The sequence below is a fragment of the Vigna unguiculata genome, chromosome 6 (genome assembly GCF_037176805.1).
Source record: "Vigna unguiculata cultivar grain cowpea cultivar isolate G323 ecotype 2 chromosome 6, ASM3717680v1, whole genome shotgun sequence".
NCBI classification, from domain to species: Eukaryota; Viridiplantae; Streptophyta; class Magnoliopsida; order Fabales; family Fabaceae; genus Vigna; species Vigna unguiculata.
In genome coordinates this window covers 48,626,036-48,651,030 of record NC_140797.1, presented here as the reverse complement: position 1 = coordinate 48,651,030, position 24,995 = coordinate 48,626,036, and the positions used below count along the sequence as shown (strand labels likewise).

Below are 24,995 nucleotides of genomic sequence, written 5' to 3'. Positions count from 1 at the left end.
TTATCATCAACTTATTCAAATTAAATTCATTTAATTAGTCCAACATGAGAACATCAAACTTCTGACTAAATATTTAATAATCAAGGCGCTAGATGCCGTGAAAGAACAAAGTGAAAGACACATTTGTTCGTTAAAACCTAAGAAAAGCCGAAAAACAATAATAATCCGTAGATATATATGCTGGGAATGTTTTGTAATCTGACTCTTTAAAGAAAAAAAAAAAGTGGGAATGTAATAAAATAGAGTATGCTAGATTCGCGCGAATGTACATTAGGTTGAAAATTTATTTGGGAGCGGCGCATGATAGCGGTGACATTCCCTCCTTTCTGTAAAACCCTTTCGTTGCGTGTTCACTGTATCATCGTCACGTCACGTTGGCGATCATGTCTAAATCGTTGAAGCTCAATGCCTCCAACCCTAAAGTCTGGATCCTCATTGGAATAGGACTCGCCGGCGCCGTCGTTCTGGCCGAGACCCGCCGGAGGCGACGGCGGAAGCTCCCCAAAGAGGACTTCGGTGCATTCGTAGAGCGTTTCGAACTTCTCCCCATTCCTCAACCCGACCAAACGCAAACGCTCTCTGCTCTAACCTTCGGCATCAAAGACATGTTCGTTTCGTCTTTCATTTCTTTATTTCCCTCTGCTTCAAATATTTTTGCGTACTAGTATTAGACGAGTTTTAGTGATTGCGTGTTTGCGGCAGATTCGATGTGAAGGGGTATGTGACGGGGTTTGGGAACCCTCATTGGAAGAGGACGCACAGTGAAGCTGGGAAGACTGCCATTGTCATCACTGCTCTCCTCTCCAACGGTGCTACTTGTGTTGGCAAGACTGTTATGGATGAATTCTCTTTTGGGTGTGTAATAATAAGTGTCAGTGTGTAACCGTTCGTCATCGTTGAGATATATCTGTTATTAACGTTTTGATTCTGAACTCGTTTACTTTACTCATTTGTTGTTGGCTTGCGTCGTCGGCATTGCAGGATTTCCGGTGAGAACAAGTTTTATGGAACGCCAACTAATCCTTACTTGCCCTCATCCATCCCTGGCGGTTCTTCCAGTGGTTCGGCTGTTGCTGTTGCTGCACGTCTCGTTGACTTTGCTATTGGTGAGTTTAGTTTACTTGCTTGTCAAGTAATCTTTCATTTGAAAATGCTATTCTCTCAATTTGTGTATGTATTCTCACTTATTAGCTTGCCTATTCAATGTAATAAACAATCATCAATTTATTTTGTTCTGGACATTGGAATTGTTCTTGTGCTCAAATGTATTCCTGGAAAGTGGAAAGTGTTCGTTTGTGTGTATTATTTGGTCTTATACAGCTGTGAAATAGTTTTATCTATGCTCACACTTATTAAAAGTTCAGTTCCATGGTTATGGGGATATACAAATTATATTTGGATAGTTGCATTCACAATTTCAGGATTCCAGCTCGTAGTTTATTATTGTGATCTCATTCATGTATTGTTGCAGCATGGCTTGTTGTGCATAGTCTGTCACTGTCTTATCCAGATATGAAAACTTACAAATTGCACTTACTTTGTGATCATAAAAATCATTTGCTATTGTTTTCTCTATCAAGTATCGTGCTTGCTTTTGTAGGTACCGATACAACAGGATGTGTGAGAATTCCCGCAGCATTCTGTGGTATTCTTGGGTTTCGACCATCTCATGGTGTTGTATCCACCATTGGAGTTCTTCCAAATGCACAAAGCTTGGACACTGTTGGTATGATGCTTAATTGTGTGATTTACCGCCATGCTTTTAATTTGTTTTTTCATATATTAAGAGGTTTTATTTGTTTGAAATATCCACATCTACCTTTAATCTCTTTCAAACTATTAAATTCTGTATCAATTTTCCATTTGACTAGTATTACGTGGATAAAATTGGGGAATTACATTCACGGTTTAATAAATTTTCAGATAAGTCCTATATAACAAGATATGATGATTGGTAATCGGTATTGCTTTCCAGTTTCTACAGTATAACATGTCTAGTTAGGTCTTGGTCTGATATCCCAGTGTAATATATGCTTACCTTAATTATAAGTTACTGCTCATTGGGTTGAATTAGGATTCCACTGTTGTTCTTTTAATGTGAGCACAATTTTTTTTTAATATTCTCTTCTTTAATTGTTTATTGCCTCATTGCATAACTACATTGTAGGATGGTTTGCTCGGGATGCTTCTGTACTACGTCATGTTGGACTTGTTTTACTTCCAACGAATTTGGTGGAGCTCAAAAGGACAAGGCGTATTATTTTTGCAGATGATATTTTTCAACTATCTAAAGTTCCTTCACAGAAAACAGTATATATTATTGACAAAACAATTGAAAATTTGTCTGGTTGTAAGTTTCTTTACCTTCGAAGACTTATGTATGATTCCTTTATACATATTAATATAATTTTTATGGTTGATTCGCTTGATTGTTATCACCAAGTGTAAAAAGGCTTTTGTTGTTGTTGTTGTATGGTTGATTGTTGATACAGCGAGTGATAAAACATTGAATGTCTTGACATGATAAAGGGAAGTTTGTGTGCTTTATGAACAATGAAGTCACTTGGTCCAATTGCTTTTGCAGATCAGTCCCCGCAACGTATGAATATTTGCCAGTATATTGCCTCTAATGTTCCCAGTTTAAAGGGATTTCATGATATAACACACCAACAAAATGGAGTGTCCATATTGAAGGATCTCGCTTTGGTTATGTTTTCTTTACAAGGGTATGCTAATTTATTCTTTAGTATTTTACTAGTAAATATATACTTTATGTTTCCGTATGGTTGATGAATCATTTCCCTCGTTTGCCTTTTTTGATAAACATATTGCATTTAAATTTTTTTTTAGGGTCTTGTTTAACCCTTTATTGCAATTTTGTATCTGCTCTTCAGATATGAATTCAAAACCAGTCATGAAGAGTGGTTTAAATCAGTCAAACCCAGGTTAGGGCGTGCTGTATCTGAGCGTGTTATTGCAGCCATGAATAGTACACATGATCATGTGAAAACCTTGTATAAAGTAAGAACTGAAATGCGGGTTGCTTTCCAACGCTTGTTAAAGGTACTGTAATATCTGCAGAAATTTGTCAGTAATGCTCAAGCTTAATGTTTTCAACTTTCAAATGATGTTAAAACTAGCATGGTGAAATGTGCAATGTGTGGAGTCGTATTACATATTATTTAAAATATTAAAAAAATAAAAAACTGAAAACTAAAATGACTTTTAATATATCATTAAGTTTTTTTATTTATAAGCAAAGCTTTTTAGTGTAATACTATTCATTTTCAAATATAAATTAAAAAGAAATTGAATAAATGAAATATTTATGAATGCATCACAATATTATGTTACTGAAGTCATCATGGTAGAAAATACTTATGGCTACGTAAGAAAATAGTCGTGGTAGGATTGTGCCGATACTTGTCGAAGAATATTAAAATATAAGCATTTTGTATGAAATAGTTGTAAAAAAGAAAAGTTAATAATTTTAAAAGGATTAATAAAAGAAAAAGGAAATTATAGAATCATAGAATAAAATATAGAATTAAATCCATAATATATACGAAAAATATATTTTAAATATTAATCTATCAGTATAATTTAAATACTAATATACTCTCTTCAATGTTTTACTCTAGTATGATGCCGTGTGTATGCCTGTCATTGCTATTCGTCACTGTAAGTAAACTTTCCAAGTTATAGCCTTGAGTTTTCTTAACTTGTTACGGCAAGATTAGGGAAAATGGAAAGTAAACTAGTAGTCCTATATAGCATTGATTTTCATATCAATTTTTGAAAAACTGATTTGTCCTAAAATTATTCCATCAAGATATTCTGATTCTTATTATTAAATGTCAAACAGGCTTTGTTAATGTATTGTATTTATTTATGGTATGCCCTTATCTCCTCTGTTTTTGATTGTCTTGCAGGATGATGGAATACTAGTTATTCCCACTGTTCCAGATGATCCATTAAAGCTTAATACAGAGAAAGGATTTTCTTCTGAGTTTCATGACAGAGCTTTTGCATTATCTAGCATTGCTAGTATCTCTGGATGTTGTCAGGTATCTTGTTATCTTTAGGCTTTGAAGAATGAATGTTTTCCCTCTTCTCAACTTCTATTTATTTATCTGAAACTTCTGATGATTTTTAATTTTGCTTATGCATCATTTGCAGGTTGCAATTCCGTTAGGATGTCACAATGATTGTTGTGCTTCTGTCTCGTTCATCTCAGCCCATGGAGCTGATAAATTTCTTCTTAATACGGTTTTGGATATGTATACAGCAATTCAGGAGCAAGCTAGTGTTGCTTATGCTTTGCCACTGCCGGATACAAATGGTGGTATAGAAACTTCCGAGCTTTTGAAGGAGAAGGTTAGTTCTACTTCAGCATTTCTTTTGTATTCTGATAAAATTCTTTTGTAAATAAGGTCATCTTGTAAAACCCGTTAGACTTGATCACTTGATTAATAATGAATGTATAATATAACTGTATCAAAACTTCTCAAAAAGGGTCAATGGTTTTATATGGGGTAAAGGTGTTGGAATGGTGATAGGTTTTCAATATGTGGCATGGATCACTAAAAGGCATTTTTTTTTTCAGGGAAATGCAGCCTTTAAAGGAAGGTTGTGGAATAAGGCAGTCGATTACTACAGTGAGGCTATTAACTTGGATGGGACAAATGCAACTTACTTCAGCAACCGGGCAGCTGCTTACCTGGAGTTAGGATGGTACAAGGTTTCTCCTGTTTTTACAATTGGGTCTTTCATCATTTCTATGTAACTGGTGTATACTGTGAAAATATGCAGCTTTCAGGAAGCTGAGGAGGACTGCAATAAGGCCATATTATATGATAAGAAGGTGAGAAGCTAGGGCATGTGACAACAGTGCCAAAATCGTGAAAAACTTGTATTCTAAAACTTGCCATGTATAATAATAACCATAACTAATGAATTCTAATAACTATATGTCATGATAAGGTATTCCTAATATTATGGTAAATGTATTTCTTTGAATACCTTAAAATGTCTTACCTGATGGGTATCTGTCTTAGGAGAAGCTTAATAGTGTTCCAGTTATCATTTATTTTTGCAATTTACATTTAGTAGATCCCTGTATTTCGTAGTACTTTTTGATTTTGACATCTCAATCTAAAAGAATATCTACAGCACATATGGATGTCATTGGGGATTGTTGTGTATTGTTATTTTACTGCAGAATGTGAAGGCATATCTGAGGCGTGGAACTGCTAGAGAACAACTACTTCGTTATAAGGAAGCTCTAAAAGGTGCGTCAATTTAAAAAATAAATAAAACTGTCTTTCATGTCATTTGAATCTTATTTGAGATGGTGTAGGATAGTTCTTGACAAGGACATATATCATAGAATAGAACAGTCATTACTAATCAATTTTGATATTGCGCAAGCAGTCCAATAATGTTTGGACTTCTTTTTTAAAGTTTGTTTTCTTGATTCTGATGCGGATCCTATGGAGCATGATGACGTTTAGAAACAGGTGTGGAACAAAACTGTTGAATACAAAAAAGGCAGAAATGAGGATAATCATATTTAAGTGTGCCTGGTGTGTACCTTATTTGGTCTCATTAGATCTTTTAATTAATCTTTAAGGAACTCACATACTTGACCATGGGTGAAAAAGGGTTTTGTTTGAGATAGAGCACGTAATTGTTAGACTTTCGGATGTCTTAGTTGTACTCGAATCTTGTACTGTTGTGGGATGAGGTATTCGTTGTGTCCCGTAATAGGGAATTTTGATTCTTGGCCTCATTGTCTGACCATTACCATAGAGACTATTATCAGGCAGGCTAACTAGGTGTATTTGATAGTTTTTTTCTGGATCATCTACTTCTTATTCTTAATGATTTTCCCTTTCCTCTGTCATTTTCTTACGTTTTCTCCAGATTTCCAGCATGCTCTCGTTCTTGAACCACAGAACAAGACTGCTAGTCTTGCAGAGAAAAGACTCAGAAAAAACAGGAGTTGATACTAGCGGTTCTTTCGACACTGACCTTCATACGTCTCAAGAATGTTAATGGCTGTCGATTTGGCTCATTTCTTGCACTTTATACGAGCAACACGGGGAAGACTAGTCTGTGTTGGTGGGATGCTCCATTTTTTGATCTCATCTGGAAATTTTGTTGTAAAAAGTATTAACAAAGGCATAGAAATTTGGACCCAAGTATACGCTGTCTCACTCACCTCCTTTTCTTCCTCCCCTCTTTGTTTGTGCACCTGTTTAAAAGGCAAATGAGGTCTGCGTAATAGTTTGGTCTAACAGGCTCCTGTCAATTTTAGATGTGACTAAAAATGTTTGTGCGGAAAAGAAAAGTTAGTTTGTTTCAGACACATGTTTTGACAGTCAATCTGTGTATATCATGTTATCTTGATCCAAATACTAGATCGATCCAAATTATATGAATTTTAAATTATATGAAATTATACCAATTTTAAGTTTAACTCACTTTCAATTTTAAAACTGAGTTTTAAATAATAATTATATTTTTTATGTATATAAATTTATCCTTTTAATTATATTATATATATATATATATATATATATTTATACAAGTAGCATTAATGTTGGAGAAAAAATGTTGATTAAACTCCTTTTATTTTATACATATATGAAATAGTGACTTATTTCCAAATTTATGTTAAACTTCTTTACACCATTATTAATTGAAAATTATATTTGTTTTATAAATTAAAATTATATGAATAATATTTTTTAACAATGGAATATGTTTCCTTAATCCATTTCATATAGAATAACACATTTAACTTTTTTTATTGATATTAATGAATTACCTTTTGTTTTTTATATAGATATAATGGTTTTGATTTTGTAATGATATTTGAAGAGATATTTATTAAACTAATAACAATACATTTTTGATGATTTATTAGAATAATAGTATCGTCGATAAAAATACTGGAATAGTTAGAGTTGTCAAAATGAGTTGGAATCTGCGAGCAAACTCAGCTCACCACGGGTTCGGGTCGTGTTGAAATTTTTTTTGCAAATTTTAACATGGGTTGATTTTTAACCCGACTCATCTAGAACCCGGCTCATCAGGTTGAACCCGTATTAAGCTGGGCTGGCTCACCAACCCGCAGATAAAAGGGTCACACAAGTGTTTTTTATTTTTTTTATTAAGTTGGGCTTTACATTTGGGTCATGTTAGGTTGTTTTTTTATCCAACACATAAATAATTTGTATTTTTTTTATTTTGGTTTGTATTTGGATTGTATTAAAGTTTATTTAGATTTTAATTAGAATTACAATTTAGTTTTGACTGAAAAAAAAATAAAAAAAGTTGTATTTTTTTTAATTAAGTGAACCCATAAGCTAATCCATTTAACCCGTCAACCTGTGATGGACCGGGTCGAGTTCGAATTTGTTTGACTCGCTCAAAAATAAGCCGGGTTGAGTTGACTCACTAAATTATCAACCCATGGTGGGTCGAGCCGGGTCGAATCGGGTTACCCATCTTGACAACTCGAAAGAATAGTATTTTATTTATTAAAATTTATCTTCCAATTCTTGAATGTATAAAATCATTTGTTAAATGATTTAATATATAAATATACTTTTTAACGCTAAGGCTATGAAATGATTAGTTCAGATGTAAAAGAATAGATTTTTGAATAACTGAAAAGAATAAAACAGTAACGTAAAAAAGAATTGAAAGAAAGTAACACAGTTGGCATAATTACGTAACTTATTATGCATATTTACACACATTAATTGTAAGTTTAATAGTTGATTTTCTAATTAGTAAAAAACTCTTATTATGCATTTACACACAATTATTATTTTCTCAAAATGTCCTTAATGAGTAAAATTATTTTGAAGAGTTATTAAGCAAGGGCTTTTGTAGCCTAACCTAAGATTGACCACGAAGTAGTAAGAGTAGTCCTCTGTGAAGTGTGTGGCATTGTCGTAAAATAAAGAATGCAGAAAAAAAGGAGAAAAAAGAAGAAAATAGTAGAATTGCATGTGTCACATGAAATGGCAGTCCGCGTTTGTTGCGAACTGATGTCGTGTTGGGAGACCCTTACCTCGTATTCTCCTTCCTCTTCATCACTAAATTTTATTTCACAAATAACAAACATCTAATCATATCCTAACGTTATTGTCTCTTACGAATTTTCATTTCATTTCCTTTTCTTCCTCTTCCCTCTCTTCCTCATCGTCTCCTTCCCTTCCTCCAATTCATCAACCCTTCAACCCTTCAACCAACGCTTTCCATGTTGCCCAAACTCTCCAAATGCTTCAGCTTCACCGCCTCGCGGGACTGGGTCTACCGCCACCTCTTCGCCTCCGCGGGGCTCCGCTCCGTCGCCACGGACCTCGGCGAGGGGACCACCATGCACTGCTGGGTGCCCAAGCTGCAGAAGCCATGCAAGCCCAGCCTCGTTCTCGTGCACGGCTTCGGCGCCAACGCCATGTGGCAATACGGGGAACACGTGCGCCACTTCACCGGCCACTTTAACGTCTACGTGCCGGACCTAGTGTTCTTCGGGGAGTCCTACACGTCGCGGAGAGATAGGAGCGAGTCGTTCCAGGCGGAGTGCTTAGTGAAGATGATGGAGGCTCATGGGGTGCACCGAATGAGCCTGGTGGGGATCAGCTACGGTGGGTTTGTAGGGTACAGTGTGGGTGTTCAGTTCCCTGAGGTTGTGGAGAAGCTTGTGCTGTGCTGTGCTGGGGTGTGCTTGGAGGAGGTTGATATGCAGAATGGGTTGTTTAGGGTTTCCACTTTGGAAGAAGCTTCAAGCATCTTGTTGCCACAGACACCAGATAAACTCAGGGAGTTGATGAAACTCTCCTTCGTTAGACCCGCCAGGGGAGTCCCTACCTGGTTCCTTCAAGATTTCATTGAAGTATGCATCTCTTTCTTTTTTCCAATTTCCCTTCCAAAAACGTGAATTTGTAGCTCAAGTTCTTTTCTGTATGTCAAAGTTTTCTTGAAAATTGGCCTCAGCTTTGAGTTTGATTGTGTTTGTGGTAACCCTTATGTCTCTGTGTCTGAATTTACAAAATTTGGTCAAGTGAAGCAAGCAGTTTTAATCAAGGGTCATGCTGGTATAAAGATCAAATGATTTAGGACGTTAAACCAATTCTGTGTTTATTACTTTTGCAGGTGATGTGTACAGAATACATTGAAGAAAAGAGAGAATTGCTTGAGGCGATACTGAAAGGCCGGAAACTTTCCGATCTTCCTAAGATACAACTGGTATTTATTCTTTCTTTAAATTCTTATGCCTTTAGTTGATACTTTTAGACTTTATCATACAGTATTCTACGTGTGTGTGTGTCTTTATAAACTTCTTTTGTTGATCAATCATGAGCTTGTTAATGTTGTTTTTTATCATCTATACTTTTCACTACTAGAATCCATGCAAGCAATACTTTTCTAAAACAAACCTCACTGTTTTCGAAATAATTGTCATCTTGTGATGCATCGATCTGTAGTTATCTCAGAAAAAAATTCCAAGCAACTAGATTATTTGCTTCACCTTCTTTGGAATATTAGAATATTGACAATTTTGTGGTTTACATTGGAGCAGCCTACTCTAGTTCTATGGGGAGAGCAAGATCAGGTATTCCCTCTGGAGTTAGCCCACAGATTAAAAAGGTGAGAGATTTCAATTCTGTGGAAGCTCATGTTCTTGGTCATGACTTGCATTCAAACATGATCTTAGAGTGTTAAGTGTGGATTTGACTTTGGAGCAGGCATATAGGAGAAGATGCTCAAATGGTAATCATCAAGAACGCAGGGCATGCAGTGAACCTAGAAAAGCCAAAAGAGTTTGGGAAGCACTTAAAAGCATTCCTTATAGATACAGGTACTGCAAAGTCCTGTCCCACGTCACCGCTTGCTTCTGAGGAGAATGTCCATTTTTAACTTTATTAGCACCTAGATCAAACTTTCTTGGGTTAAATATGTTTTTTTGTTCTTCAAGTTTCAGCGAAATTTGGAATTAGTCCCTCATCAAAATTTTTGACCAATTTAGTTCTTTATCTTTAAAAAATGCATAAATTTAATCCTTTTAACCAAGTTTTGTTAAGTTTATCTGACGTTTCAAACGCATTTCATGATAGTATTTGAATTATTTACACCGTTTGAAACATTTTTACTTCAATGTTAACTCAAATATTATCACAAAATACGTTTAAAATGTCAAATAAACTTCATAAAATTTGGTAAAAAGGACTAAATCCACGCATTTCCAAAGATGAAGGACTAAATTGGTATAAAGTTTCGAAGAGGGACTAATTCCAAAATTCACTAAAACTTGAGGGACCAAAAACATATTTAACGCAACTTCCTTGCCGGAAATTTCTGCTTACTACAGATCTAATTTTCTATACTTTCCGACAGGATTACTCTCTTTTTTTTCTTTGTTTTTTTTTTTTGAGGGGAGAAGGGGGATCATTTATTTTTTAATTTGTTGATTTAATGAAAAAAAAAAAAAGGCTTAGCATACTAGTTTGTTCCATTTTTTTTCACCGTTGGTCGAGCACGAGGTTCTCCTTTATTTACCTTTGTTTTTCTGAAAATTTATGTACAATTGACAATATATCTCAAGACATACATGGCTTTATTTCGCTGTGTCAGACTGGGTTGCATTGCCATTGGTTTTGTGGTCTATTATCAGCATTGCTCATCAAAATGCTGCTGCAACAATAGCCACAACTAACATTTCCTTAATTTAGTAAACAAAACAAAGCATCAAGTAACCACACGAAACGTTTCCATCATAAGCCACAGAGACAGAGACAGAGAGAGGTAACATTTTTTTCTTATTTTTATGAGTATGACAGTACTACCATAATGGTTCCCCTGTTTAAAGCCAAACCTCTTAGCAATCAGCATTCCTTTATTTGTCTCTTTCCAACCTGGCATTATTCTTTCCTCCAACAACACTATCCTTGTGTCGAGCATGTTAATATACTAAAGCAGAACAAGCTATAACCTTAATCTGTTACTAAACAAGCCATAATATATAACCTTAATAGTTGGGAGATGTAAAAGTCATTAACAAAAACTTGTCTGTCGATTAAGAAAAAACCTCACGTGTCCCTCTTGGTTTCTTTTTACCCTTTTTTCAGTGCAATACCAGTTGTGTCAAATAACAATTGACTTTGTATAAATATCAAACTTCTCAGAAGACGTGAGTTGAGGCTCCTGCAAACAAAACCCAATTAAAATCAACTTGGCATCAACTACTTAGTGTTTTATGCAAGGAGAAGTGAATGAATGAATTGATATACATACATGAGCATACTGCATGCGACTGTTCATGCCAAGCTGTTGATCGTTTGGGCCAAACGTTTTTTCTTTAGCCCCACGGATTGTGGAGCGAATGGAATTAAGCAAGTTGCCATAAGTCAAATTAGGTTCTTCTTGCATGGCTCGGATGAAACTGAAAGTCAAAGCACCAGCACTTTCCTCACCGCTAAAGGCCTAATAAAACAGACACAAACTATGTTCTATAAACAGTTCTATTCTAATTTACACACAAACCACTGGAAAGGAAAAAAGATGCATATATAACTAACCGATGTATCTGCTGCATTTCCATCATCATCACAAGCTGAAATGCAAACTGCTAACCCTCCTCTCGTGCCTTTGTAAGCTCTAGGATTTCTGTGATCCTCCCATCCATAATAACCTTTTCTGTTTGTTCTCAACAGAAACAAATGATTCAGAACAAGATATAAAACATTCCTTGTTAAACGAGGGTGAATAACACATTCGCATGTTAAGTAACCTGTTCATTCTGCACATAAATGGTAAATCAAGAACTGTGCCACTAAAGCAGGTATCAACAAGGGCATGAAGTTTGGCACCACGAGGGAGAGGCCTGACGATTGTGGCGTTGATTTCATCGTCAACTATCTTTCCCTCGTGCTCGTAATCAACGGGGCATATTGCTTCATCATATCCATCAACCTCATCCATGTTCATATCTACTTCCCTCGATCCGTGCCCAGAGAAGTGAAAAAACAACGAGTCCCCTGATCTGCAACCTTCGACCAACCACCTCAATGCCATTCGCATGTTATATTTTGTTGGAATTCTCAGCGGGTTTTTCTCCTCTGGGTCATCTGCACAACGTGGTTTCTCACTCTTATAAACATATTAAAAATCACAACTTTCATTTCTATCTCTAAACTAAAATTAGAACACTTCATATTGCATGGTAGATAAAAGCATACCTGTGAGGATGCGAATGGAATCAGAAGGGAAATCCAAGTGGTTAACGAGAAAGTATTTCATGCTCTGAGCGTCACTGACAGAACCTTTGAGACTGTTACTCAGATTGCCATAGCTAATACCAACTAACACAGCCCTTTTGTTGCCAAAGGAAGAAGAAGGGGTCAACGGAGGAGGTGGTGGTGGAGCCATCAGTTGCAAAGGCTGAGGATAATAGAATTGGTTGTATGACCTACGTGCATAACCAGGACGAGGAGGGTAACTAGGTGCATTATTAATATTGTTGTTGGCAAAATAATAATTTTGTGGAAGTGCATTCCGAGCTTGGGCTTGGCATGCATAACACATAATGGACATGCTATAGGCAGCTTCCATTGGCACCACAATTGGTCTTCCACACTGCATGCATCGTACTCTTAGGCTCGCCATCTGTTTGTTGAATTGAACCTTCCAACCCTGGATTCACTTCTCAACCAACATCAACTTTATAATAACAATTTAGAAATTGAATGAATGAAGGAATGATTTTAGCTTGATTTCGACGTGAGATGATGCATAGTTTTGGGAGGTGACGATGTGTGTGGAGTTGGGAATCACATTCTATTTGCCTTTTTCTGATATGGGACGGAGAATCTATTTATCAATAACCCACTTTTAATTAAAATAAAATATAGGATCTATACGATTGTTTCAGAGAATGAAAATGAATTCATCTCCTACGCTCACTTCTTCATCATGATCTTTGATGATGTATGGAACTTTATGGCATTTGAAAAAAGATGTACTAGTGGTGGTGATCCAATGGATGCTTTCCATGTTGTTCTTTGGAATCTGAACATGTTCTGTAAAAAATTAATTTAAAATTTCAAAGGTTAAGAGCTTATAGTTGATTGATTTGTCATTAGTTTCGTCCGCAAATTCAATTTAGTTTAGGTTATAGTCAAAACAATTATTCTGATAGATAGTGTTCAAATAAATCCATTTTAATAAATAAAGTAATGTTAAAAGAATATCCCAAACGTCATAAGTTTTTCTTTTCATCTTTCGCATCAATCAAATTATAATATAGAATTGAACTATAAATTTTACTTTATAAATTAATTTTATGAGATCGAATAAAATTTAATTATCAAAAGTTATTCATAACTAATAACTCTTGTCAAATTCGTTTGCTCTTGTGTCTAAATCTTTAGATTTTTCTTCTTCAAGTAGAAGAACAGAATATCAGCTGTCAAAACAGGTAATTCGGCCCGATTCGGCTCGATCCACCACGGGTTGATGATTTAGTGAGTCAACCCAACCCAGTTCATTTTTTAGCGAGCCAAAAAAATTCGAACCCAGCCCAACCCACCACGGATGGGTGGGTTAAACGGGTTGGCTCACGAGTTCACTTAATTAAAAAAAATATTATTTTTTTTAGTCAAAACTAAATTGTAATTTTAATTAAAATCTAAATAAACTTTAATACAATCCAAATACAAACCAAAATAAAAAAAATACAAATTATTTGTGTTGGATAAAAAAACAACTTAACATGACCCAAATGTAAAGCCCAACTTATTAAAAGAAAATAAAAACATTTGTATGACCCTTTTATTTGCGGGTTAGTGAGCCAATCCGACTCACCACGGGTTCAACCCGGATGAGCCGGGTTCTACATGAGCCGGGTCAAAAATTAACCCATATTAAAATTTGTAAAAAAATTTCAACTCAACCCGACCCGAACCCGTGATGGGGAGTTGGCTTGTGGATTCCAACCCATTTTAACAGCTCTAGCATCTGTGATCTCCATTTGAGATGAGAAATGATTTTGATGAGGGACATGGTGTAGATAGAGTGGAAGGTAGAAGTTTTGCCTCGGCATATGTTTTATCCATTATCTTATTCTCATTGCATTATCAAGAATTAGATTCTTTAAAGTGTTCAAACTGCATCCACTTTTTATATTATTTTATAAATAATGTTTAGTTTATAAATATTATTTCCTTAATATTTAATAAATAATGAAAATTTTATTTAAAGTTCATTAAGAAATTTAATTTGTTTCGTTCCTACTATTATTTTATATTATATTGAGTCTTTCTAGTTGAATTTATTTTCTAATCTTTTAATTAACATATGTTAATTGAGAAATAATTTTATCGGAAACAATAAAATCTTTTAATTATCATTGACTGAAAAAATGACCATGTTAATGTCGATAGAGAAAATCATTATAATTATTAAGGTTGGGCGAGAAATAACATTAATCTACATATCATTGATAATAATTCCAAATGACATCAATCTAAACGAACATATATTGATATTAACGTAAAAGAAGTTATGATTATATTGATAGAAAAACATTATTGATAATGACAACAACATCAAGTTAATATCAGCTGAGATTATCTGTACTGATAAAACAAATGATCACATCATTAATAATGCAAAATTAAGCATGATCAAATCTAATCTAAAAAAAAACTTTCACCAACATTAATAGAAAAAAACAATGTTAAGTTTGTTTTAACTTTGGTCAAACCGATAACATCATAATTGAATTTGAGTCACAGTATTTTAATTGAGATTGAGCTAAAAAGACTTTAATTTTAAATAATCAAATTAATTTTATAATTTTTTTAAAATTATATATACACAAATTTTATTTTAGATTCTTTATTTAAAAATAAACTTTTTAATAGCATTTTAAATAATGAATTTTTAAACTTTTTACTATCCCGTGATTGGCATCCAAGTTTACGGTGAGTTGCAAGATTGGTTTTGAGGGAAGGAGGGTGTAATTATATTCATTGCTTCTTAATGTTCTTTACATGGTTACCAGTGTGTATGTATACAAAACAAACATAAATAAGAGAACATAGACACTTAGAATATTTAAAATATTCAATCAAACATACAACAGTGATTTATATTGCTCAATAAATTTAGATCAACAAAAAAAGTGTAAAAAAGTATTTATTAACAATACTTGAGTGAGAAATCAAAATCTTTGAAAACTTGATTCACTACTGCAGTAAAGATTTTTTGTCCTGGTTATTTTCTTCATTTTATTTCGGATCTGGAATCGAGGCATATTAGGGCGAGGTCAAAAAGCACCATTTTGGCCTCGGTTCTTACAAGTAAAGCTCTGTTATTAGAGGTGACTATTACACCTTTTAGGTATAAATTGATAGAGTGAAACAAACCTAAAGTCGGTACAGATTTTATTGTATCAGAAGAATCATATTTCACCATGAATGATATCTTCTGTCATGAGACAGCTATGATGAATAGCCATTAATATCCTGTCCTGACTTTACCAACCAATTAACCAATGAGAGAATTGTCTTCAATCATAAGTGCTCACAAAGTAAATGGTGTTCTATCAATATCAAAATTTACAGATGATGATAAGATAGGATCCTGCAATTTACCAAACAAAAGACTTTTGGATGAGTTGAAAACACAAGAAAAGTTTATATAAAGACTTAATTTTAAGTCCCTCAAGGAGTTTTTGTTTTAATATTCAAAGAACATTTTAGATACCAAATACATGATACAATAATTTTGTTTTAAGTTCTTGAGATTATTATACAGTATACATTCAAAACAAATTGATCATACATCTTATTTAAGTCTAAATTCTTGATGCTGCTTCAAGTAGATAGCATTCAACTTTTTCATATATCATAGAAGATGTAATTTTGAGCATAAAACAAATCATACTTCATACTGGTATATGTCCTGATGTAATGTGCAGACAACAATGCTCGGATGAAAGAAAACCAGATACTAGATTTCTAGAATGGTTTGAGTTTATGTTATACATTGCAAGGATAAAATCTACTAAAACATGATTTTTGAGGATTATGTCTGGCATTTCACTCTCTTAGGGACAAAAAAACTTGCATTTATGTGAGGTAAACAAAATCTTGGATTGTTAAAACTTAAAAAGCAATGGCAACTAATGAAGATGGAACCGTACCTGGTCTATTTTCCGATGAAACATTCGTCTCAGGACTCTGTTAGAGAATCTGCTTTGGTGGATCTGTCCAAGTTCCCCATGTATCTTTTTCAGTAAACTGCCATATGTTATTTGAGGATGAGCTCTGATTATTTTTGAGAAAAAATAGGTCATAATACCGTTATACTTGTCTTCAAAAGCCTGCATGCAAATGTAGGTGACGATTCAGAATTCAAGATGTAAACCTAGTTTTTCTTTTTATCGGTCAATTAGTTGTTAGTTTTTGTTAATAAAAGGAGTTAAACGCACAACCTCTCCAACTCTCCCTTTTAAACTCATCAAACTAACTTTATGTCTGGACATTGTTAGCAGGAGATCGAACCCACAACCTTTCCTTTCCATCTAGATTAATTTATAGCATTGCATCTCACCAAAGGGTCAGATGAAACACAAAACAAAGATTCTTACTGCGGTATCAGCAGCCACCTGACCATCTTCACAAGCACTGAGGCAAATCGCAACTCCACCACTTGTTTGTTTCTCTTTACTATGGGGTGATCTGTTTTCGTTACATTTCCAAATGTCTCTGCAAGCATGCAAAAGAGACCAAATTGGAATAGAAACATAAAATTAAACGAAAGAAAGCATTGGATATGAATGCATTTACTTTTCTTTTTTCCACATGTACACAAGATCAAGTGTTGTTCCACTATGACAAGCATCAATAATAGCATGAAGTTTTACACCTTCCTTGAGTGGTCGAACAATGATAGAATTAATTTCATTGTCAGTGATCATTCCCTCTCTCAGAAAATCAGCAGGACAAATAGTCTCATCAAGCCCATCAGTTTCATCTCCTTTCTGTTGTTCCGGTTGTTGCAGACCATGTCCGGAGAAGTAGAACACCAATGACCCCTCTGACTTGCAATCACTCACTAGCCACTTTAAGGAATCCAGAATGTTCTTTTTTGTTGGAATTAAATTCGGGTCGTTCTTTTCTTCTGAAATTTACAAGTTCTGGAAAGTTCAAGATCATGTGAAAGTAGATATGGCTGAGATATTACTTGAATTTTGTATGCATTCAAGCAAAAAGGAAGCATAAAAAAAGTAAAATTGAAATGGATGTGGATCATATAAAACTCACATACTAATCAGAAAAGGACCAAAGGAGATACCTGAGAGGACACGTATGCATTCATTTGGGAATTTAAATATATCCAGCAATAGACTTTTCATGTTGTTGACATCATTAATGGTTCCTCGGAGCTTGAACGTCCTTTTCCCGTATGTAACTCCGCATATAACTGCACGTTTGTGACATGGCGTGGAGAAGGACAAGGAAACACTAGGTGAAGGAGATAATCTTCTGGGTAAAGTTCCATTTGTGTTGCTGTTATAACTATTTGGTTGATGATCATGTTTGAAAGATCCAAGGTCTTTGGTTGATTGCTCAGAAACCGAAGAAGGTGAATTGCTTACTCTTTCACAATTGTAGCAGCGGTATGCAACTGGAATTTTAGCTAATGTAAACTCGCGTCTGCAACCACTGCAGCTAAATGTGTGTTCCGCAACACGCTTTGAACTATTAATCCTTGTGGAAACAAGGCAACGAGTTGTGGTAATGTTTGAAGGAAAAGGAACACCCTTTCTCCTTGCTCTGGTTTTATTTCTGCCATCCATGGTTTGAAAACTTGTTTTCTTCACCAACCATGCAACCAATAAGAACGATATATACACACACACACACAAAAGACAGCACAGTTTTGACCTTTGTTCATGCTTTTCCCTTGTTTTTATAATTAGCTAGCAATCTTAGCATCAACATTACATACTTTATAATTGATAAAAATAAGCTAAACGAGGAATCCATTCCCACTGTCTGTTGAAAACACTGACCTTTTTTCACGGTTCTGAGTTGAAGATGAGACAACTCTGTTGCCAAAACACAAGTTGAATACGAGATAATATCAATAACGTAAAAGAAGAAAGACGGCAAAATTAGTATTTTAGATGAAATTATCATAGAAAAAATATAACTCTACGGCACATCTCTTTTTGCGTGCTTTATCCATTATTCTCGGCACACATCATCAAGAACCAGATTCTGATAATTTCTTTACCTGCCCAACTACGTCCCCTTTCCATATTCTTTTTCTACCTGCATATGGTTTAGGTGCGCACAAGATTTCTCATGAGAAAAATCTCTCTATACATGTTTGGACGCACAATTTAACACCACAAATTAGAAAAAGTGAAGAGTATGAATCTACGATATTTGATACCTCATACCCACATTTACATTATAGTTTCAAAAGTATTTCACTGAATCAAAATAAATTATAAATTCTCGACAATTTTTGAAAAATTTTCTCTTCACACACGTTTTCTCTATCACCCAAACAAGAGTAAATTCATTTAATACATCCAACGAAATTACTAGTCGTTTAATACTTCAATTATCAGCTCCCGCTTTCACTCGACGCCGTGTATGTCGTTCAAAAGTTAAACAAGTGACTTATTAACAGCAATTAATTTAACATTACACTATTATTTATGCCATTTGTTATATACATAGAAAAGCTGATCGGAAAAAAGACATTTCACTAAAAGTAATACTAATAAAAATATCTGCCGACATACGAATAAATATTTCACATCAATGATCTAACAAAAAGCATCACTTAAATAAATACTATACATTTTTTGCATCATTTAATTGTAATTATTTTCATGAAGTGCAGTAGATTATAACTTCTTTTATAATCATCTTTCGAGCACGAAAGATTTATCCATTTTTTGGTGACTAATTTTCTAAGAACTCTGATTTAGCTTTTACTTTTAGTATGATCGTCTTTTTCAATCACAATTTCTCTTTCAAAATTCGAACAGGAATCTTTGCTTAAAAGAATTAAACTGAATCCTACTAAAACCAAGATAATTGTACTAATTTCACCTTTCAAACTACGATCAAAATTATATATTGATTTGGTGTAATTTAGGAATACACTCTCTAGTTATGTAGGAAATTCAAAATTTAAAGACATGCACTATTGCAGCAGGTGTGTGCATTAGAGAAAACAAACAGGACAATGTACGACAATACAACATACGTGAAGAATAAAAACCACAGTACAATAAATTAAGTATTCCATCCCAAATGCTGTCTTCTAGTTCATCATCACCTCCTTCTACTGTCTCTCGAAGATCATTCAGCACCAAAAGTTAGAAGCTCTATTTGAAGTCGACACGAATTATGATACAAGGTTTTGCCTGTCACTACAGGTGTGACAAGTACAACGACAACGAGAGTAAATACGTTATAGATTCATTCTGAAAAGAATTAAGCATATTTAAGTCCCTTCCCCCTTCCCCCCTCTAATAACTGCAATTTCTATGTTAGTTTGGTCTGTTCAATGAGATTTTTATGTTATTAGTTTGAGTAACTATAAAACCAAATTAGCAAGTTTAAAATACTAAAATAGTGCTCTCACCTCAGAATTAAGTGACTAGAGTATCTCTCGGTTAGACGATCCTAATTAAGAGATAGGATAGGATGGCGGAAACAATTCTAATCAAACTATTAATCTACGGAGAAACAGAAATTACCAGTCTATAGACAGCCAGCATTTGGTGATTCACAGTCCAACACCAGAGATTTTTGCTTTACAAGCTGGACACATGAATCCAACGGAATCTGGTTGTATTTCAGAATTGACGGAGTCATGGTTAAACTCTATTCCACACCATACACACACAGTTGTAAGCTGATCTCTGCCACCAATATTTAGCATACCCTCCTGTGATTCAAACTGAACTGAGGACGAATACGTCTCTTCCATCACTGTGTTATTGGCCAATTCAGCTGATACAGCAGGCAGAGAAGGAGAATCCTGAATCCTTGCAAAATCATAATCAACACTATCTATTTCATCAAACCTCAATTCCTGGAGACCCTTCACGTTATCATGTTCATTGTCAAGACTGCAAAACTGTTTTCCTCCCTGTCAATGAGCAACAACAACAATTTTTCAAGGTTAAAGTTCAGCACTACCTACCAGTTGAGACTTATCATGGCTGGGTAGTAGCTAATTGCTCATAAGAGATTTACAGTTAATCATTCTAGATTATAATAATCACCATAACTAGCTTTTAGCATGAGTTCAACCGAAGAAAGAAAAAACGTTGAGAAATGTACAGTGCACAGGCACATGGTCATCAGCTAGCAATTTCAACTTCCTCAAATTTCCAGCACAAGACACGGCAGGCTAAGGCAGGGCAAATATTGTTAATCTGTGGACTAAAGGCAGGTTACACCTGCGATTCCTTCATCTCTCCCAAAAACAAACTAATTCAAATAAACAGATTTGTATTTTCCTCCATGTAAAATACATGGAAGGCCAGAATAATAAGAATAAGAAATTAAAACTACATAACATTGAAAGTCAGCATTGGGTTCAGAAAGAATGGACCTGTTATTCAATCAACAATTAATAAAAAAGTGAAAGAATGCTTCTATAAATCATGTTATCCTTAGAGGGAAATACAAATGCTGAGAGCAAATGACTGACTATTTGCTTAGTGTAGCAATATAGCAGGTTAAAGTGAAATGGTTACGGATGGAAAAAAAAAATATACTGCTAGTGTTGCATAGAAGAGCATTAACAATTGTGCAATGATCACTATGGAACAATAATTGACCAGACGACAAAACTGGTTCCTAAAACCACGTGTTGTTGAAAAATTAGAAATTTGTGCCAAGGGCATTGTAAATAATAAAAAATTACAGCAATGGTTCAATACAAAGTAAAACCAGAATACATTCAGAGACGCAAATGAGGATAAGCACAGTAGTCCACATGCCATGTCATGCATTTGCATGCACATACAGGTGACCTCATACCAATCACTTTCTAAGAGGAGCTTGGTATAATATATGTAGGACTATTCCCTCAATTTTTCAACATATATGGAATCCTTAAAATAAAGGCATCCGTAGTTATGCCTTATACCTTATCAGAGCTGAATGCAGGCAAACAATCCATAGGTTGTTCTGCGGATATAGTGGAGTTAAAAGCCCTAGAATGTACCACATTTTCTTCAGAAGCTGCCATTACCATCTCTTGGACATTAGTGCTAACGGTAACAGGTACATCCTTCAAGCAATTTAAACCAAATTCCAACTCACTCTTGTTACTAATGCCTTCATCAGGTTTAAACTGAACCTTAGCATTAGAAGATTCAGAATTTTCACCCTTTTCAGATTCTGGTATCATGTTAAGTTCAGATAAAGGAAGTATACGAACTTCAGAAACACCATCCAAATCAATCCCAGATTGATCCAGTTCCTCAATAGTCAATTCCACATCATCTTTTACTTCAGAAGTCTCGGATGCTTTAACATCTTGCTTATTTACAGATAAAAAACCCATGTTATCAAGAAAAGTAACCATTTTTACATCTATCACATGGTTATCATCATCAACTTCCTCTACCTTTCCATCCATTCCCTGATGATCCACATTTTTTTTAGTCAAGCTATCTTCCATCTGCTTTTCACTGATTGGAGACTCAGAGTTTCCATCTTGGTCCAAATAACCAACAGCAATATCCGAAGCAGGAATCCCATTCAGTTTAGCTAAATGATGGGGTTCCGTGACACAACCCTCCATAATAGAGTTTTGAGCAATTTCAATGAGGGCATCCATCTTAGATATCCTTAAAGGCACGTCCTCCCTGACTGGAGACTTGTCATCTGTCCTCTGGACATTTATCTGACCTGGTGAATCTTCTACTCTCCTCACATAATTCCTAACATGAATCCCCACGTGACCATTGTAGCGACGCCTTTCTAGAAACACCTTATGGCAGAACTGGCACTCAAACTTCCCATCTTTAATTATAACTCCATCTCCAACAGACGAACCAAGCCGGTACCGCCTTGTCGTCCTCTGGTGAACTGACAACAGGTGCTGCAAGTACGAATCCTTCTCGTCAAAACTCATATTGCACTTGCGACATTCAAACAGATCTTGAATCTGCACATCTGCAAGATTTTCAATTCCCAACAACGCAACCTCCTTGACTCGTTCATGAGCACCCGCAAACAACCCTGGCACCTCCGTGTTCACGGCAACAATCTGTCTCTGATCTTGACGTTCAGGAGTGACACCAGCAGACTACAGCACAAACACACAGCCCATAAACCTCACAATAACATTTAACAATCTTTAATGAGAAAATCAACTGTTAAGATTGCAATCAATTCTAAGGTTTTTGATAGCACGTATATAGTTTCATCACAATACTTAATCACTGATTCTCTAGTCAATTGTAAGTGCACTTTGTACTCTATAAATGCTCCAAGAGCCAAACCCTTGACAAAATCAACCACAACAACAAAATGTGTACTTACATTTTCAGCAGGCACTATCTGTTCCTGCACTACATTTTCACTCCTGCGACTGCTTTGCGATTGCGCATCACCATTACCCAGAAGAGACTGTAAATACGAAGAAACCTCTTTGCAAGACACAAAGTGCTGTCCACTAGGGCTGCACGGCGGAATACCAATTATAGGATAAGCACTAAAGAACAGTAGAGTTACAACGAAAAAGAAAGTTACCAAGTGATGAAGGAAGAAGAAACAAAACCTAATGTATCTGCGGCAATAGATCCACGCACGACCGTCCTTCCTCTTCAAACCGAGAAGAATCTTCCAACTGAGCGGCAACACATCGCCGAAGTCCGCGGCATCAACAATCCTGCGCTTCTTCCTACGACTCCCCCACTGACCAGGCAAATCCCTCAAAAACCCTAACAGCTCCTCTTCGTTGCTCAAACCCTCTGTGCGCCTCTTGAGCTCATCGGCGAAGGGGTCTTGGGAGGTGGCCAACTGCGAGAGATCAACGGCGACGCCGTTTCGGTTAAGAATGTCGATTCCGCGGTAGCAGTCTTCCAGGTGGAGTTTGAGCTTGGGCTTGCGGCCTCGCTTGCGCTTGACGTTAGGTTGGGGAAGGGAAGGGGAAGCGAGGTGGACCTGGTCGAACTTGGGGTCCTCTCGGATGAGTTGTTTGAGGTAGTCGATGATGAGGCGGTTTTCGGCGTTCTCGGGGTCGTGAGCGGGGAGGGGAGGGAGTTTGGGGGCGGGCAGTAGGCCGGCGAGGCGGCGGCGGCGGCCCGTCGGGGAAGACTGGGGGCGGGAGTAGGTCTGGCGGCGGGAGCCGGCGCTCTCGTTGAAGAGCGCGGGGTCGATCTTGGGTGTGACGAGGTCATTGGTGGCGCGAAGGTCGAAGGCGCAGAGAGAGGAGAGAGAAAGGGCGAGAAGCTCTGAGTGAGAGAGAGTGGTGGAGTCTATGCACGCAAGTGACTCCACTTTCAACTCTGCGGCTTCCATTTGTGAAGGATGAAGTTGAGCTTAAGCTTCCAGGATTTCAAAATCTGTTGCTCCTTCCTTTTTCTTCTCCTTTTCTTTCGCCATCTTCATTTTTTCACACTTCTTTCATGACTTTAATGGATTGCTGTTTTTTCATTGTCAGAACTGTTTTTCTTTTTTTTAACTGAAGAATAAGATTATACATAGGAGGTATACGATTTGAAAACCAGAAATAATTTTCACCAAGTAATTAAAAAAAAAATATCTCTGACTTAGAAAATCGAAAAATTAGTTTTAATTTCTGAATTGTATAATTTAAAAATAATTTTTAACTTTCTTATCGTACGATCTACAAATTAGAAACTTCTTTAATATCATTATCCATATATGAAACTGCAATAAACAAGCTGCCCTCTTCAAACCTAAAAATCTTGGAAATTTGATCCTACACCTCTATGATTTTTTCAGCACCTCCGAAAATTTTTAAAACTCAAAAATATCCTTTAAAAATTTGAAGAAAAATAAATATAAATTTATTTTTGAATGTCAAATTTCATTGATTGTTATGATTTAATGATTGTGCATTAATTTGATACATTTATTCATACATGATTGATATTTATATGATTCATTAAATATTTGTATTAAATAAGTTGATTTGTTGATTTGTTGCCTTTATGAATTATATGTTGAATTTATTAATAGAATTTTTCATATCAATAATAATATATAGATGACTTACTCCATAATCTCTCATTTTCTATTTTATGTTGTTACTTTTTCTCTATTATATAATTATCTATTATTCTACTACTCTCTTTATTATTCGCTTTATTTCATAACATCTATAATATTATTTATAAATATATATAATTTTTTTATAATGTATCGAAAAGTAAATAAAATTAAAAGTAATTAAACTTTAAATTAAAAATAAATAAATGCAAAAAAAAAAAATATATATATATATATATATATATATATATATATATATATTTGACATCTAAAATTTTAATCGGTTGTCGAATTTTAGAAGTATCTTTTATTGAAAATAGACATTCAAAAATAATTTTGAGGGTATGATCTATGTAAATTTATTAAATAATTAAAGGATATTTTTGAAATTTCATAAATTTTTAAAGGTGCAGACAAAATTCTTGAAGATGCAGCAAGAAAGCCCCAAAATCTGGGGGGCTTCTCCCTGCACCTCCAATAATATCTTCAGTACCCCCAAAACTAATTTTATTCCCAAGTTTGCCCATGGTAAAAATGAAGAGTTACTGAATGTCTTTTTTTACCGCGTCTCTGCACCCCAAAAGCTCACACTCTCGCCCCATGCACCCCCAAAAACGTACCCCTATAAAGTAAAGAGGAATCAGATTCCCTGCACCCCCAACAGAGAATCTTGTTGACCTAGGTACG

At 35.3% G+C, this 24,995-nt stretch overlaps 4 protein-coding genes and 1 pseudogene across 5 annotated transcripts; 2 read left to right on the top strand and 3 right to left on the bottom strand.

Annotated features, from left to right (window-relative positions):
• Positions 1 to 195: 195 nt before the first annotated feature.
• LOC114186677 (outer envelope protein 64, mitochondrial-like) lies at positions 196 to 6,370 on the top strand. The gene is made up of 13 exons (XM_028074654.2): positions 196 to 607; positions 703 to 855; positions 982 to 1,106; positions 1,601 to 1,726; positions 2,168 to 2,350; positions 2,585 to 2,726; positions 2,895 to 3,063; positions 3,933 to 4,067; positions 4,180 to 4,377; positions 4,607 to 4,734; positions 4,813 to 4,864; positions 5,222 to 5,291; positions 5,926 to 6,370. The coding sequence occupies exons 1-13, from the start codon at positions 384 to 386 to the stop codon at positions 6,006 to 6,008; spliced, it is 1,788 nt and encodes a 595-aa protein (XP_027930455.2). The 5' UTR covers positions 196 to 383; the 3' UTR covers positions 6,009 to 6,370.
• Positions 6,371 to 8,027: 1,657 nt separating this feature from the next.
• LOC114187903 (alpha/beta-Hydrolases superfamily protein) lies at positions 8,028 to 10,649 on the top strand. Its single transcript, XM_028076309.2, has 4 exons — positions 8,028 to 8,911; positions 9,172 to 9,264; positions 9,599 to 9,666; positions 9,765 to 10,649. The coding sequence occupies exons 1-4, from the start codon at positions 8,276 to 8,278 to the stop codon at positions 9,934 to 9,936; spliced, it is 969 nt and encodes a 322-aa protein (XP_027932110.2). The 5' UTR covers positions 8,028 to 8,275; the 3' UTR covers positions 9,937 to 10,649.
• A 161-nt stretch (positions 10,650 to 10,810) lies between these two features.
• On the bottom strand, positions 10,811 to 12,750 carry LOC114187902 (metacaspase-1-like). The gene is made up of 5 exons (XM_028076308.2): positions 12,255 to 12,750; positions 11,807 to 12,143; positions 11,595 to 11,712; positions 11,311 to 11,499; positions 10,811 to 11,220 (listed from the first exon to the last, which is right to left on the bottom strand). The coding sequence occupies exons 1-5, from the start codon at positions 12,679 to 12,681 to the stop codon at positions 11,161 to 11,163; spliced, it is 1,131 nt and encodes a 376-aa protein (XP_027932109.2). The 5' UTR covers positions 12,682 to 12,750; the 3' UTR covers positions 10,811 to 11,160.
• A 2,388-nt stretch (positions 12,751 to 15,138) lies between these two features.
• On the bottom strand, positions 15,139 to 18,503 carry LOC114187901 (metacaspase-3-like). The gene is made up of 6 exons (XM_085675147.1): positions 18,098 to 18,503; positions 17,377 to 17,899; positions 16,869 to 17,202; positions 16,670 to 16,787; positions 16,223 to 16,402; positions 15,139 to 15,660 (listed from the first exon to the last, which is right to left on the bottom strand). The coding sequence occupies exons 2-6, from the start codon at positions 17,879 to 17,881 to the stop codon at positions 15,601 to 15,603; spliced, it is 1,197 nt and encodes a 398-aa protein (XP_085531273.1). The 5' UTR covers positions 17,882 to 17,899; positions 18,098 to 18,503; the 3' UTR covers positions 15,139 to 15,600.
• Positions 18,504 to 19,811: 1,308 nt separating this feature from the next.
• LOC114187900 (uncharacterized) lies at positions 19,812 to 23,729 on the bottom strand (annotated as a pseudogene). Its single transcript, XR_014995907.1, has 4 exons — positions 22,852 to 23,729; positions 22,614 to 22,752; positions 21,211 to 22,377; positions 19,812 to 20,202 (listed from the first exon to the last, which is right to left on the bottom strand). The product of XR_014995907.1 is annotated as an uncharacterized LOC114187900 (transcript).
• Positions 23,730 to 24,995: the final 1,266 nt, after the last annotated feature.